General features: G+C 39.3%; 1 protein-coding gene across 1 annotated transcript in view; it reads left to right on the top strand.

Moving 5' to 3' along the window:
• Positions 1-15685, top strand: part of megf10 (multiple EGF-like-domains 10) — a 65331-nt gene that overhangs the window by 41286 nt on the left and 8360 nt on the right. The window contains exons 14-20 of the mRNA XM_063477887.1: positions 3220-3366; positions 4673-4807; positions 5223-5351; positions 5526-5654; positions 9342-9470; positions 11378-11506; positions 12599-12826. Of these exons, the coding sequence (XP_063333957.1) occupies positions 3220-3366; positions 4673-4807; positions 5223-5351; positions 5526-5654; positions 9342-9470; positions 11378-11506; positions 12599-12826 (1026 nt within the window). The remainder of the gene's footprint in view (positions 1-3219; positions 3367-4672; positions 4808-5222; positions 5352-5525; positions 5655-9341; positions 9471-11377; positions 11507-12598; positions 12827-15685) is intronic.

Genomic DNA, 15685 nt, shown 5'->3' with positions numbered 1-15685 from the left:
ATAACAGCAGGGTGCAAGATGCTAGCAGGCAAGGCATACATGGAACGCCATAACCAAGTGGCCGGCATAGTGTACAGGAACATCTGTGCCGAGTATAACCTGGAAGTCCCGAGGTCAAAATGGGAGATGCCCCCAAGGGTGATGGAGAATGACCAAGCTAAGATCCTGTGGGACTTCCAGATACAGACGGACAAAATGGTGGTGGCTAACCAACCGGACATAGTGGTGGTAGACAAACAGGAGAAGACGGCCGTAGTGATCGATGTAGCGGTTCCGAATGACAGCAATATCAGGAAGAAGGAACACGAGAAGCTGGAGAAATACCAAGGGCTCAGAGAAGAGCTCGAGAGGATGTAGAGGGTGAAGGTAACGGTGGTCCCCGTGGTAATCGGAGCACTAGGTGCGGTGACTCCCAAGCTAGGCGAGTGGCTCCAGCAGATCCCGGGAACAACATCGGAGATCTCTGTCCAGAAGAGCGCAGTCCTGGGAACAGCTAAGATACTGCGCAGGACCCTCAAGCTCCCAGGCCTCTGGTAGAGGACCCGAGCTTGAAGGATCAACCGCCCGTAGGGGCGTGCTGGGTGTTTATATATATATATATAGCATTCAATTCGTCCTGCTATCTTTCGTTGTGTCGCTGTGATGAGAGATGGGGCTGTAATTAATATAATGTAAATGCAAACGATCATAATTATCTTGTTAAACATTGTTTTTTTTATGTCTTTTATTTGGTGCTGGATAAAATTAATGTGTAATTTGTTTCAACTTTTATTTTACTATCAAAATATGCTAAACTATATTTCATTCACTACTACAGTCAAAAGATCCCAAACATCTCTAGGGTTTGCAGGGTATGGTCAAATAAAGCGCAAATATCCAGTAAGCCGAAGTTTGGACTTTTGAACCAGTATTTGAGTTTGCCTGGACTTATTTCTTTGACGAGATAATAGATGTTTTTGTTCCTCACTTTATTATTTTCTTGTGCTTCTGAGTTTGGTTCTTGGTTCCTTGTTTTGTTATGTTAGTTCCTCTTCTTGTCTGATCTGTCTCTGTCTCATTTCATTTCCTGTCTTCAATGTCTCTGTATTTTGTTCTTTTGTCTCCCCTGTCTGTCAAGTCTCCATGTCTGTTTATCCCCTGTCCTATTGTTAAGTTTATGTGTCTTAGTGTGAGTCACCGTGTGTATATGTGTTTCTTTCTGTCTTATTTTGATAAGTTCCCTGTCTTATCAAAATGAGGAACCTTTTCTGAATGTCATTGACCAAATAATTGTAAACAGACTTCATAAGGGTGGCCTGATTGCCTGACATCCTCTAGCAGGGCCTATGCTCACTGCCCAGCACTGTGGAGCCTAATTAGCATTTGCTATAGAATACCAGAATTGGCATGTCCACCACTAGTGTGCTGTGCTCTTCATAAATGAGAATAGGTTCACACTGAGCACATGTGACAGATGTTTTAGTCCATCTGACACCACCAGGTTATACCTCAGACTGCCCAGGAACTCAGGCCCATGACTCCAAGATGATCCATCATCCCAATAAGTGCTCTCATTTTCAAAGTACTATGTCAGTAAATTTCCAGAGAGCTAGGTAGTGAGATTGTGGTGGGATGTGGTTTGGAGGGGTGGTGCAGTGGGTTCGGGGGCAGTGCTAGAGAGGCTGGCAGGGCAACTGGGATCAATTGTCTATTCATGCCTTCCCTGTTATTAGTAGCCCACTGAGACTGGAGAGGAGAAAGACAACTGAGGCAGAGACATGACGGCGGAAATGCTGCGAGTGTAACAAGTATGAATTGTTGTTGGGGAAAATAAACCTTTACCTCCCCTGCAACACTGTGTAACTGTGTGTCATGCTGGCATCACAGAACATGTGAATGTAACAAAAATGCTATGAGGAGATCATATTTTAGATGGTCCACCAGGATATGATACTTAAAGTACTCTGTCAAGGGCAATCTTAAGTCTGGCAAATTCAAAGTCTTTCAATTAAGTCTCATTCACTCACATAAACACTCATACTCTTAAGGAATGCTACAAGGCCAATTGAGGGTTCAGTATCTTGCCCAAGCAGCAATGGTGGTTCAATAGGTAGTGTGAACATTGAGTCCCCTGTTTGGAAGCATCAGCTTCCAGTTTGGATCAGGAGACAGACACTATCTCTACTTTTAAGATTAGGCTTAAAACTTTCCATTTTGCCAAAGTATATAGTTAGAGCTGGATCAGGTGACCCTTAATCCTCCCTTAGTTATGCTGCAATAGGTGTAGGCTGCTGGGGGACTCCCATGATGCACTGAGTATTTCATGATGCCAGAGGTTTCTTCCTATTAAAAGGGAGTTTTTCCTTCCCACTGCGCCAAAGTGCATAGGGGGTCATATGATTCTTGGGTTTTCTCTGTAGATTGTATTGTAGGGTCTACCTCACAATAATGCCAACTGATGTTGTGATTTGGCACTGTTTAAACAATTTGAATTGAAAATTAATTAAATATTGCAGAGGCCTTTGGTCTTCGTAGTACACAGTTATTACTGCTTCTAGGGGATGCCTTCTTTGGGGATCTGCCAGGCCCGGCAGCTACTACCAGTCCCCTCCGAGGCCTTCCCCAAACTGCAGCTCAATTCATTTTTAAGCCATTCACCTTTATCTAATAAAAACACTGTCAAACCTAAAATGAGGACATGGGCCCAGCTAGTGGATCTTAATTTTTAGGTATTTAGGTATTTAGCATCCGCTGTACATTATCTGCATAATGTCTCCCAACAATAAATCCAGCTTGATCTGGGTGTATAATGTCCTTAATTATTCAATTAAGTCTGCATGCTAAGATTGTATTTAAAATGCGGAGGTCTGCATTTAACATATTTATTGGGCTTTAAAACTGACACTCTTTTGGGTCTTTGCCTTCTTTAGTATACTTCCAGTATTATGGCCTCTGTCCAGGCCATTGTTTTTTACTGTAAGGCGTAATTAAAAGCTTATGATGCCTTACTCTCCCTTTTTTTCTTCTTTTTGTCATCTTCACCAGGGGGGGTTGGCAGGGGGCTTTGCTGCTGATCCTCAATTAGACCTTCTCTAAAACATAGCCATGGACTCACTTCTCCTTTAGCATCAATAGATGTTTTGGTTTTTTTTCGTTCGCATTCAGGATTGCAGTCTTTGATAGTCAAATTAATGTAAGAATGTACTGCAATGATGGAAAGACATCTGTGTGTGTGAACAGGTATCCACTGTGACAGCGTGTGTGCAGAGGGCCACTGGGGTCCAAACTGCTCCCTCCCCTGTAACTGTAAGAATGGAGCATCCTGCTCTCCAGATGAAGGAACCTGTGAGTGTGCTCCAGGATACAGAGGCCCAACCTGTCAGAGAAGTAAGTCCTCCATCAACACCACACAATACTGTAAAATCATCACATAGGTTGTGGTGAGCTAAAATGATATATAGGTTTATTTAACTTCACTCTGATTTAATAGTTATTATAGTCATCAATAGTCATGATTAATATCAGTGTTGTTTAAAAAAAAAGAGTCTGGAACAGAAATAAACCTTGTTTTCACATTTGGAAGAGAAAATGAACATCAAAAGCAAAATGTGATATGATTAACCTGCATCTGATGATTTAAACTAGGGGCTTTAAAATATTTTGACATGGGTCAATTAAAATATTTGTACTTATTATCTTAACTCATTTAATATTAAAATATATAACAGGAAGGTCCATAAGTATTTGGACAATGACACAAATGATGACACACAAGTATTTTAAGTCAAACACGTAAGATGTAGTAGAACTACAGATTTTCTGTTTTAATGTAAGGAGTTTAACAAAAGTATTACACTAACTGTTCAGGAATTGCAGCTTTTCATATACATAGTCACATATTTTTACAGGCTCAAAAGTGATCTGAGCATTTAATAACAAGCAGTTTCATGGCCAAGTGAGGCCTGTTGGCTTATTATTCCATGAGAAGTTGAAAGATGTGGAGCTGAGAGGTGTCAATGCAAATAAAGTCAACATAAGGTGGAAAACCCAATTTTATCAGAAACACCAAAATCTTTAGGAGCGATCAAATGTCTGCCAGGCTTCACAAAACCTACTCAAGTCGTGAACATTCTCGAGGAGGTTGGGTATCATTGTCAAAGTCTATAATCAAGAAATACCCTCACACATTTAAATACAGAAGGCAAACAACTAATATACAATCACTTACTTTACTTTACTTTATTGATTTATATAGCACTCTTCACTGGCTATAATCAGGAGTGGGAAGGCTTGGGCACTGTCCCAGAAAGTAGAGTCAACAAAGTCAGAGAACAGCAACTCTTGAGTAAGAGTAAGTGATTAATGTCAAATGATTAAATGGCCTAATAGCATCACTCAGCAAATGGTCAGGTGCAAGGCCTGAACTAAAAATGGGTGGAAAAGAAGCCAATCTTCAAAAAAGAAATTTAAAAGACCTTCAAAAAGCGTGGAGAAGATAACTTCTCTGGCTCCTTTTAACTAAAATATAAATACATCTAAGGTGGCTCAAGAGTTTTGCACGGTACTGTAGAATCCACTAGGATGGTGGACAGAGGAATAAAATTACCACAAAAAATATCCCCTCGCTGTCCACAAATATATGATCCAACAATTTTATAAATTGCTTGTTGTGTTTGCTCTGTTTTGCTTGCAGTCTGCTCGCCAGGTTATTTTGGTCACCACTGCAGTCAGACCTGTCCACAATGTGTCCATAGTAATGGACCATGTCACCACATGACAGGACAGTGTGAATGTCTGCCAGGCTTCAAGGGAGCACTGTGTAATGAGGGTGAGTGACAGGCCACATACTGTTGCTTCCAAGAAACAAATGCTGGTCACGGAATTCAACTAGTGTAGGTAAAGGGTTAGTGGTCAAGCTTCCTGTTAATGTTAATCTTTGATGTAATATTCTGAGTAAAGTATGACACATGTTAATCAAGGACTGAAGACAGTCATTAGAATAACTATCAATATTTGTGTGCATACACATTTTAGTTAAAGGCAATAGACACTAAATGTTCAGAAATGTTTGAACATAGTCACATGATGCAATGCACTGTTCAATAAAGCACAGTTAATTGACACGATATTGACGATTTGTCTATAACTGAAAAACACAATGAACCCAATCACCACAATCCCAGGATGCCAAATTACACAAATACTATGCAGTTAAGGACAGTGTTTAACACATGTCTATACAGTGTGTCCCAGCGGTCGTTTTGGGAAGAAGTGCGCCCAGAGCTGCAGCTGCACAAACAATGGAACCTGTCATCCTATTGATGGCTCCTGTCAGTGTTATCCAGGATGGATTGGCAGTGACTGCTCTCAATGTGGGTTTACTCTGGAAATAATTATATATTGCAATTTATATATGTTTGATAATGTTACCGTCCTGTATTATTCTTGGTTGTGAAAAAATTATTGTGCTGTGAAAGGTTCTTTAGAAAAGATTATTTAGCCATCAACTGGTTCTAGCACTAACGTTTGATTATCACATTTTGTAGCTTGTCCAACTGGTCACTGGGGACCCAACTGCATCCATACATGTAACTGCCACAATGGAGCATACTGCAGCGCTTATGATGGAGAATGCAAGTGCAGCCCAGGATGGACTGGCCTCTACTGCACACAGCGTCAGTCAAATTGCAAACACACATACACATAAACACACACCTAAGTTATGTCATTTAGTCCAAATTGTAAATGGTTAAGAGAAAGACAAATTTTTGTTCTGCCGTTTTCGAGCATTGCCATGCTCAAACTGAAAAAACAAAAGTTAAGAACAAATCCAAGGGCGCAAACCTTTCTTGGCAGTTTTTACTTTTTTATTGTATTTCTATATATTAATTTTGCTTTCTTTCTTTGTTTTGTTTTTTTTACTTTAAGAAAATACTTTAAGTTTGTAGTGCAGTAAAAATCAGATAAAGGTGGCATGACAGATGTTTAGACAAACATTATGTAGGAGTAAGTAAAAAGTATTGATTTGTAAATAACTGGACATGGAAAAGTTGTTATAAATATATATAAATATAACTTGTTATATAATATTATACTACAATTTTTCTAACTAACTTGCACCTCATTCTCTTTCTCTTAGCAATACTTTCTTTAAAGATTTAACACATTTTGTTGTCAACTTGAAAGAAAGGCTATGTATAGGATGTGTACTGTAAAAATGAGATCAGAGGTCAAATGTGACAGGATATTTGGATGCAAACTCTAATGTGATATGTCGAATCCCCATATACCAGTATCATTTCCTAAATGTTTCCAATACAAACAAAGGTAGTTCAATAAGGAGAAATAATTTGGAAGAAATTAACATGATTTGTTGCAATAGAAAAATTAATGCATTTGGCGATTAGATACGATGACTCATCATGGCAGAACAGAATCCCAGTGACAACAGGATTTAGGACAGGACCCCTTGGACTTAAGGAGCTTTGATGGTGCTCTGAGTGACTCGGGTGAGGTGGAAATTTGAGGATGCTGGCTGCATGAATGAGAGCATGAGAGGGAGAATGACAGGGCACTGAGATTTAAACCACACAAAGTGGAAGCTAATACGCATAAGCTTCATTAGAATTTTAAGCATAGTTTAAAAGATAAAAGACATTTTAGAATTTTTATGAAACTCGCGTTTATTTGACTTTAAAGAGGAGTGACCTTAACAAGAAGTGGGCTACCGGAACAAGAAGGCAAGGGACGAGAATAAGGAGCTGTTAGAATGCTGCTATGCAAAGAATTCCAGCAAAAGGGGTTACATGAATAGGATGTGGGACCTATGGCTTCTTTGTCACCCAACTTCTAGATTAAGAGCGAATCAACTAATAGCTCAGTGTTCCAACATCCAGAAGAAGCAACTGCTACAACTCGAGATTGATGAGGTACAACACAAATGCTATGGCCAGGACCTCAGGCCATGGGGGAGATATCATCATCTCTCTGAGATTGGGTACCAAACCCCAAGAACAACTGGTCCATTGAAGGCTTTGAGTTTGAAAGAAGCTGAGCTGAAAGAGAAGACCATGGCTAAGCTGGAAACCTGGACCCTCCGTGGCCGATTACCAAGCCTTGGCTACCCACTTGGAATGGTATACCAGAGAAATAGTAGCCAGGAGAATAAATCAGCTGTTCTCCACTAAATAATTCAATCTGTACTGTCAGTGGCAGAGGAATGATATGAGAAATGCACCACCAAGGCTGGAGACGGCTCAGTGGCTGGTGTAGCTAAGAGCAGAACTGAGGGGATTGCACTACCTGAACAGGTAAACATTAGTGGCAGGCATCCAAGAAAGATTCTAAAGCATGAAGAGTTTGACAGCACCAGGCCCTGACATGATTCGCACCTACTGGCTAAAATTAACTGGACTCCATGAGTTTCTGACAGCACAATGGAAAAAGCTGCTAAGTGCTAAGATGCACCCAGACTGGCTAACTTAAGGCCAGACAGTCCTGATCCCCAGAAGGGACCAGTAACATCTAAATGCGATGGGACTGTTAGAAGCCACTGTCATCAAGACAAGTAAGGTCCTTACTGCGAGGGACCAAGCAGCCAAGGCATAGAGGACACAGGAAAAAATGTCTTCAGAAAGGGTTTTCTTTATTTTAACCCTCAAAAAGACAAAATTCAAAAACATAATTAGCAGGCCCATAAAAGAGATCAACTAAATATAACTCTACAAAAAGTAATTTCCAGAAACTTAAACAAAGTGGACACAACTTGACCCACAAACTGACCTAATTACAAAGACACATGAGGGTAGCTTTTAAAGTGGTTTGGCCAAACCATTTACACACAGTAGGGGGGAAAACAAAAACACACACTAATATTAACTAAGCACAGAATAACATAAGTAAACCTAAAACACCCCTGTTCCTGATAAGCACATGGTTGGTCCTGCTGAGCAGGCATTTTGTTCTCAGTATCCTCAGCCACGCCTTTTGCCAAGACAGGAAACAGCCACCACCCAAAACCAGGTAACTCAAAGAAAGAGAAACATAATTAAACAGAAAACATTTTTAGAAAAACCCCACAATGCTATTATGCGCATGCCTCATAATATCAGTGTTAGGTTTAAATAAAATGATTAATGAATTATATTAATGAAGAAAACTGCAAACCAAACTAATAAAGTGAACAAATGGACTTGATTTACCCATGTGTGGCTGATGCCATCACACTTACCATGAATGGGGGCTTTCATCCGAAATCCAGCACCCTGACGGACCTTATTGTTAAAGGTCCAAGTCGGATCCTATGAGTATTACCCAGTAGACGTGCCCATGAGTACCCCGCTTATCTCTGAGGAACTATTGTCTCTGAGTGACCTTGCAGGTCAAGGGAAATTTCTCAACCTCAGCTGTTAACAGCAGAGTCCATATTCCTCATATATAGGCATATAGTCCATGCTATTGGTAACTGACTGGGTTAAGATGGAAGCACTTTTTCCATTAGTACCTACTCGAATCGACTCGATGCAGCTCAAGGCAATACAACTTGGCTTGACTCTATTTCTATTACAATCGAGTACCATCTTATGTGTGTGGTGTCCTTATAGCAACACGGTCAAACGTCCTGTGAGGTCATTTGTATGCAACACAAATGCTACAAAATACGTGGATGTCGAGGCGATGTTTGTACCAGCTGCTTGGTCTGTGGCTTTTCGTCAGACTCTTGAACCATGGTGTTGTTTTTGTGAGAACATTTTCCACGTTGACGGGTTTCAAAAATTGCAGTTTTGGTTTTTGTGAAGAAGATGCTTTCATGACTCATTAAGTGACGCAACTTTCAATTCAGTTTCATTTATACAGCTCCAAATCACAACAACTGTTGTCTCAAGGCACTTTATATTGTAAGGTAGACCCTATAATAATACATACAGAGAAAAACCCAACAATCATATGATTCCCCCATGGCCATAAGACTGACTAGCCAATTGATGACATGCTGTCAATTGATGTCATACTTTTGGATCGTTTTGGATAGCTAGCTTGTAATAATACTCATCGTTCTTGTATTGACATTTGTGTCCCAGTGGCAGGCGGGTCACATGTTGGCCATAACACAAATGATTAGGTAGCATTAGCCTGTGTTGTTTATTTATTAACAAAATTTTGATTAGAGGGAAAATATAAGATTAGGTGGGCCCCATGTGATTATCTGGATTTTAAGGGGGGTGCAGCACTCTTCTCTTTGGGAATGACTGATCCAGATGATACTGGTATAATCTTGGATAAATTTGTCAAAGGTACTTTTTTAATTTAAAAAACGGCATATTTTAAAAGTACAGAATATAATGACGATAACTTCTTTGCAGGCTGTCCGTTGGGTTTCTTTGGGAAGGACTGCTCTCAGACTTGTCAATGTAGGAATGGAGCTGACTGTGACCACATTTCTGGACAGTGCACATGTCGAACTGGTTTCATGGGGAAATACTGTGATCAAAGTAGGTTACAAGATATTGCTGCCTGTTTCGTTTGCTTTTTTGTGTTATGTTTTTTTTTTTTTAAATCATATTAAGTTTCCGTTTTTCTTTTGTTTTTCTTTTTGTTTTACTTTAAAATCTTGTCTTATTTTTCAAGTTTTTAAACAAAAGTTGGAAGCTGCACTATCCCGGCCTTTGGTGCCACACAAGTGTGGTACCTTTAGTCAGTCACCTTTGTATAAATACCTCCTGCCTTATATCCCCCATTTTCCAGATTATCTTTGTTCAACTCACTTGGCAGGTTTAAATTTTTTTCTTTGTGCATTCTTGATTATCGATATATCGATATATTGCAAAAAGTATTTGCTCGTTTGCCTTCACGTGCATATGAACTTGAGTGACATCTCATTCTCTCATCCATAGGGTTTAATATGCTGCCGACCCAACTTTTACAGCTCTAATAGCTTCAACTTTTCTGGGAAGGCTTTCTACAAGGTTTAAGGTTAATGGGAATTCTTCCACAAGCGCATTTATGAGACCAGACACTCATGCTGGACAAGAAGGTCTAGCTCTGCTTTAATTCATCCCTTTCTGTTCTTTTGGGTTGAGGTCAGGACTCCGTTGTAGAAGAGCTTGAATAACCTGCACAGAGCTTGGCCTGGCTTGCAGTCTCTGCTCTAAATTATCCCTTTCTATCAGTTCTAACGAGCTGAGGTCAGGATTCTGTGCAGGTTAGTCAAGCTCTTTCACACAAAACTCGCTCACCCATGTCTTTACGGGCCTTACATGTGCTCTGGTATGCAGTCATCTTGTAACAGGAAGGGGCAATCCCCAAACTGCTCCCACAAAGTTGGGAGAATGAGATTGTCCAAAATGTCTTGGAGTTTCTTTCACTGGAGACAGTCCCAATTCCTAAAAAACAACCCCACACAATAATCCCCCCTCCACCAAATTTTTAACTTTACACTGCTCGGCCAATGAAATTTCATTAAGCTAATCTAAAGGCCAAATGAAGTTTGAAGGTCTGTAGCGACTGACTGCAGAAAGCTGGCGAACTCCGCGCCTAAGCATCCGCTGATCCTGCTCTGTGATTTATTGTGGTCTACCACTTTGTGGCCTACATGCTGTCATTCCTAATCACTTCCACTTTGTCATAATAATGATGTTGATTGTGGAATATTTAGCATCGAGGAAATTTCATAAGTCTAGTCTTGTTGCACAGGTGGCATCCTGTCACAATACCATTCTGGAAGTTTTTGGAAAACCTAAATTCAACTCGGACAGCCACAGTCGCACGGTGGTTAGCACTGTTGCGTCACAGCATGAAAGTCCTGAGTTCAATTCCACCATCAGGGTTTCTGTATGGAGTTTGCATGTTCTTCTCGTGTTTGTGTGGGTTCTCTCCGGGTACTCCGGCTTTCTTCCACAGACATGCAGTTAGTGGGGATAGGTTAATTGGAAACACTAAATTGCCCATAGGTATGAATGGTTGTCTGTCTATGTGTTAGCCTTGCGACAGACTGGTGACCTGTCCAGGGTCTACCCTGCCTCTCGCCCTAAGACAGCTGGGATAGGCTCCAGTGACCCTGCGACCTTGAAAAAGGATAAACGGATGGATAAATTCAGTTATTTTGATGGGTGGGCGAATATTTTGGTAGTATAGTGTACATTGGACATTGTTTTTTTTGGGGGGGGGGGGAACTTGCCCTTTTGCCTCCCTGCCTTGGTAGATTTTAAGGTCCATGTCTGTTGTTAGTTTTGACCAGCCACAAATGCAGTTCTGCAGCTTCTTTCCTACCATCATTGATGGTCCATTATTTGCAATACTTATACTGATTTAGAATGTGGCTAAAGTCAAACCAATCCTAAATAGCACTACATCCAGATGAACAGAATTAACCTTTTTCTTTTCTTTTTCTTTTTTCCAGAGTGTCCTCCTGGTTTATATGGTTATGGTTGCCATCAGGTCTGTGACTGTCTAAATAACTCCACTTGTGATCACATGACTGGTTCATGTTACTGCAATTCAGGTTGGAAGGGAGCTCGATGTGACCAAGGTGAGAATGTACTTCAGTAAAAATGGAATCAAACGTTGTTTAATGACACAAACTACAAACCTAATTCAAAAAAACAAAAAAGTTGTGATGCTGTGTAAAATGTAAATATAAACAGAATACAACCATTTGCAAATCAGTAATGAGCTTATCTATCACTCAAAGACTTAGATGGAGATTTACTTTTTCTGAAATCCTTAACATTAGCCTTGTCTGTCCTAATAGGAATAGGCCATATTGATGTGCTATCCTAGACCTAAAAACAAAATAAAGACTTTGGAGTGGCCTAGTCAAGGTCTTGACCTGAATCCAACTGAAATGCTTTAACATGACCTTAAAAAGATGGTTCAAGCTCAAACACCCTCCAATGTGGCTTAATTACAACAATTCTGCAAAGATGAGTGAGTCAAAATTCCTCCACAGCACTATAACGATAAGGCTCATTGTCATTTATCGCAAATGCCTGATTGCAGTTTTTGCTGCTAAGGGTGCCGCAAGCAGTTATTAGGTTTAGGAGGCAATCACTTTTTCACACAGGGCCATGTAGGTTTGGATTTTTTTCCCCTTAATAATAAAAACCTTCATTTAGAAACTGCATTTTGCATTTACTTGTGTTATCTTTGTTTAATATTTACATTTTATCCCAAACATTTAAGTTTTCAAACATACAAACAAAAAAATAGGAAATCAGGAAGAGGGCAAACACTTTTTCACTGATCAATAATTCAGTAGTTTTTTTCAGCTAGATTTCAGTTTGTTTGCGTAAATAGTAAGTCTTCTTCATTCAAAAGTTAGTCACATAGTTTCACAGGGTTCTGTGCTGGGATCAATTCTATTTATATTATACATGTTTTGCTTAGGCAATATTATTAAAAAATACTGCACATACTTTCATTGCAAATTATTGCTTTCTGTTTTACTTTACATTTTACACAGCATCCCACCTTCTCTGGGATTGAGGTTATAGAGGTTTAATTTAATCAAATGTACTGATTTCTCTAATCACTCTCCATTAGAAAAACTAACTCATTTAAACCTAACAGACTCTAAAACGTCTAACTCTTATTCTACATTCCCTCCTCCTCCTGTGTGCAGCTGGTGTGATTGTGGTGGGCAGCCTCAACACTTTGACTAGTGCAGCGATGCATGTAGACACTTACCAGATTGGAGCCATTGCAGGAATCATTATCCTTGTGCTGCTTGTGCTCTTCCTTCTGCTCCTCTTCATTATCTTCAGGAAAAAGCAGAAGGGCAAAGAGCCCACCATGCCATCTGTGACTTACACTCCTGCTGTGAGTGTTGCTGCTGATTACAATATAACAGGTACATTTACATATTTACTTGTTTTAAACTGCAACTAGGTCTCATTGTGCTGTACCAGCATTATTTCTTCTAATATTTATACTGTTTTCCTTGTTTGTTTTATTGATTTTAAATGGTTAACCTCACTACAAATTTACAGTTCTAAACCTTATATTGCTAAGCTTATATTGTTAAATACCAGAGGTGTAAAATTCCTTTCATAGTAAGGGAAGGAACACTGGTTATGCGAAGCTAAAATAGCAGGAGTTGACTTTCCTCGTGGTCTTAATCATTTTTGGGAAGGTTTTTCTTGCTACGTGGTAAAGGAATTACATTTTCACAATGCACTCTATCTCTTCATCATCACACATGTTGGACATGGTGACAAGCAATAACATTTTAGCTGTTAAAAATATAAATGAGGTTTGTTTGTTTTGTTTTGTTTGTTTTTTTATCACTGAAGAGTTGAAGCACCTCATACATCTCAGGGTTATGAGATAACCCCGACATCAGAACTATTCCAATGAGAGCCTTCCAGAGGCAATTGCTTCTCCTTTCCTAAACCCTGTACTATAATGCAGGATTATGGCTTATCGGGGTGTAACTTCAAGGTTAACCTTGGGGTTTCTGTACTATGAAGATGGGTCACTTCTTCAAGGGGTAATTTAGGTTGTAATTTATACTGTGAAACTAAACTGCTGCAGTGCAGGTTAGATTTGCAACACATATTAGGTTAGGTATAAAATCACTGCCTACTGACCAGTTAATTCCCCACAAAACAGCAAAACAGCACCACCATTCCTGGAAGATCGCTAGACCTCTGCAGGGAGAGAAAGAGATCTAAAAAATGTTTCCTTCATGCGTATCATGAAAGAAACATTCCTTCATGATGTATGTTGTATGAACAATACAACAATACAACAATTCATGAGAACAATACAACAATTGTATTGTTCTATAAGCAGTAATATATGATCCTAAGCAGGACACCTACACTGTCCTTGCTGATCTCATATCAAATTTGTACATAAAATAGCTGTACTAAACTAAGCCTATATGAATGTTGAATTTTGTTTTATATTAATCTTTACTCAACATCACTGAGTCTGTTGCTGAGAGAATCAAAACAAAAAGTGTTAGGAGAAGGTTATGTTTCAGTTTAAAATAGGATGTGTGCCAAGTTTTCATTTGCAACATCTTTTTTGGAGAATACCTTTTATATGTGCAGATTATTAAGCCGTATGAATTACAAGAAGATACACCAAATAGAGAATATTTAACAATAAACAAGAAATCAAAGTCCAAGAGTTAAGAACCCTGGGGTAAAACCGAGGACTGCGACACGATTTACTTTGCTCCTCAGTTAGACAGCTAACAGGTCTAAGTTAAGCAAGCTGTCTAAGTGAGCTACATGTTCACTGAGTACTTCAAAAGAGTCTTTCCACTCCTTCCTTTCCGGAGTCAAAGTCATTTCTGCTGGGTTTAAGCCACTGACCCACTGGCCCAACAGTGTCCTGAAAACTTGTTTTTACTGGCATCATCATCTCCAGTGACACTCTCCCTCCTCCCATGCACACAGGCAAAACTGTTTCAATTACCTCTGTTTTTGAGTCTGCTGTAACTGTTACAGTTGATTAGAGTCAGTGTTCTTCTTTTCGTCAAACTTTCTGTCTACAATGTGGGCTATAAGCACAAGCAACCTGTAATTATCATTATTGGTGATTTATTGTTGAGATCTCTTGTGCTATCACTTAAGCCTTGGTTATACTTTATCCACAAGTATGAGGTGGATATCCATGGCCCTGTATTTCTCCCAGATAGTAGACTTTAAAATATGATCACAATCAAAATGTTTAATTAATCCCAGAAGAAATTATGTAATAAGTAAGAGACAAACAAAGTAAGAAAAGTATGGAGAAAAAAAAAACAGGAGCAACTGAAACCGGCTGCATGCCAGCTTACGCATGCACATTCACTTGTGTACAACAGGAATCTCTCCAGCTGTCTGTATCTGTGTCCACAGAGTATTATCAAGGCTTAACTATCTCCATGGTGGCAAAGTGGCAGATATGATTGAAGTTCTGCCATTATTCACAGACTTCTCTCTACTCAGACACTAATTTTTCCAGTTGGTACCAATGACATCATGGATGAACAGTCCCTTCACTCCATGACTAACCAGAGTTTTTGGCAGTAGCAGTCCTGGAGCCTGAAGAAGAACATGTGTTTTTCTGTCCCTGACCCTATACTTTTAAAAGCTCTGAACATTTCCTTATGGTCTGCATGAATTGCTAAAAAAAAATTGGTAAAATGTGTAGTATTGTTATAGTATTTCGTTCCTCCTTGAACTTTGACTGGAAAAATTCTTTTTGATAGTCATCAAAAGTCAAAACTATTCACACACCAGATTTAAAAGAAGCCATTCACAGGTCTTGGTCCTGAAGTTTTCTTTCTACTCACAGCACTACAATCCACATTCATCCATTTACTCTATACACTTTAAATACTTTATTACTTTTATAAATGTTTTCTAAACTATATCCATTTAGTTTAATATCATGCACATACACAGCTCAAGAATATTTCAAGTGAAGTTGATGCACCTGAACATAATCCAGTTTTTCATCGCTAAAGGTCTTCAATACTTTTTAAATTAACCTCCTAGGACTGTCCACATATGTGGACATCACATTTTGGGTTGTATAGACCAAAATAATAAATTATGCTCTACAAGGGCCTGATGTCCACTTACGAGGACATTATACTGCCACTGTTCTATCGAAATTTAAAACAAATGTTCTCATATGTGGATCTCAGTTTTCTCAGAAGCAAAAAAAAAAAAAAAAAAAAATCAGGTAATTCTTTGTTTTTACATTCATC

The sequence above is a fragment of the Pelmatolapia mariae genome, linkage group LG7 (assembly GCF_036321145.2).
Source record: "Pelmatolapia mariae isolate MD_Pm_ZW linkage group LG7, Pm_UMD_F_2, whole genome shotgun sequence".
Lineage (NCBI taxonomy): Eukaryota > Metazoa > Chordata > Actinopteri > Cichliformes > Cichlidae > Pelmatolapia > Pelmatolapia mariae.
This window is presented reverse-complemented; position numbering and strand designations above follow the sequence as displayed.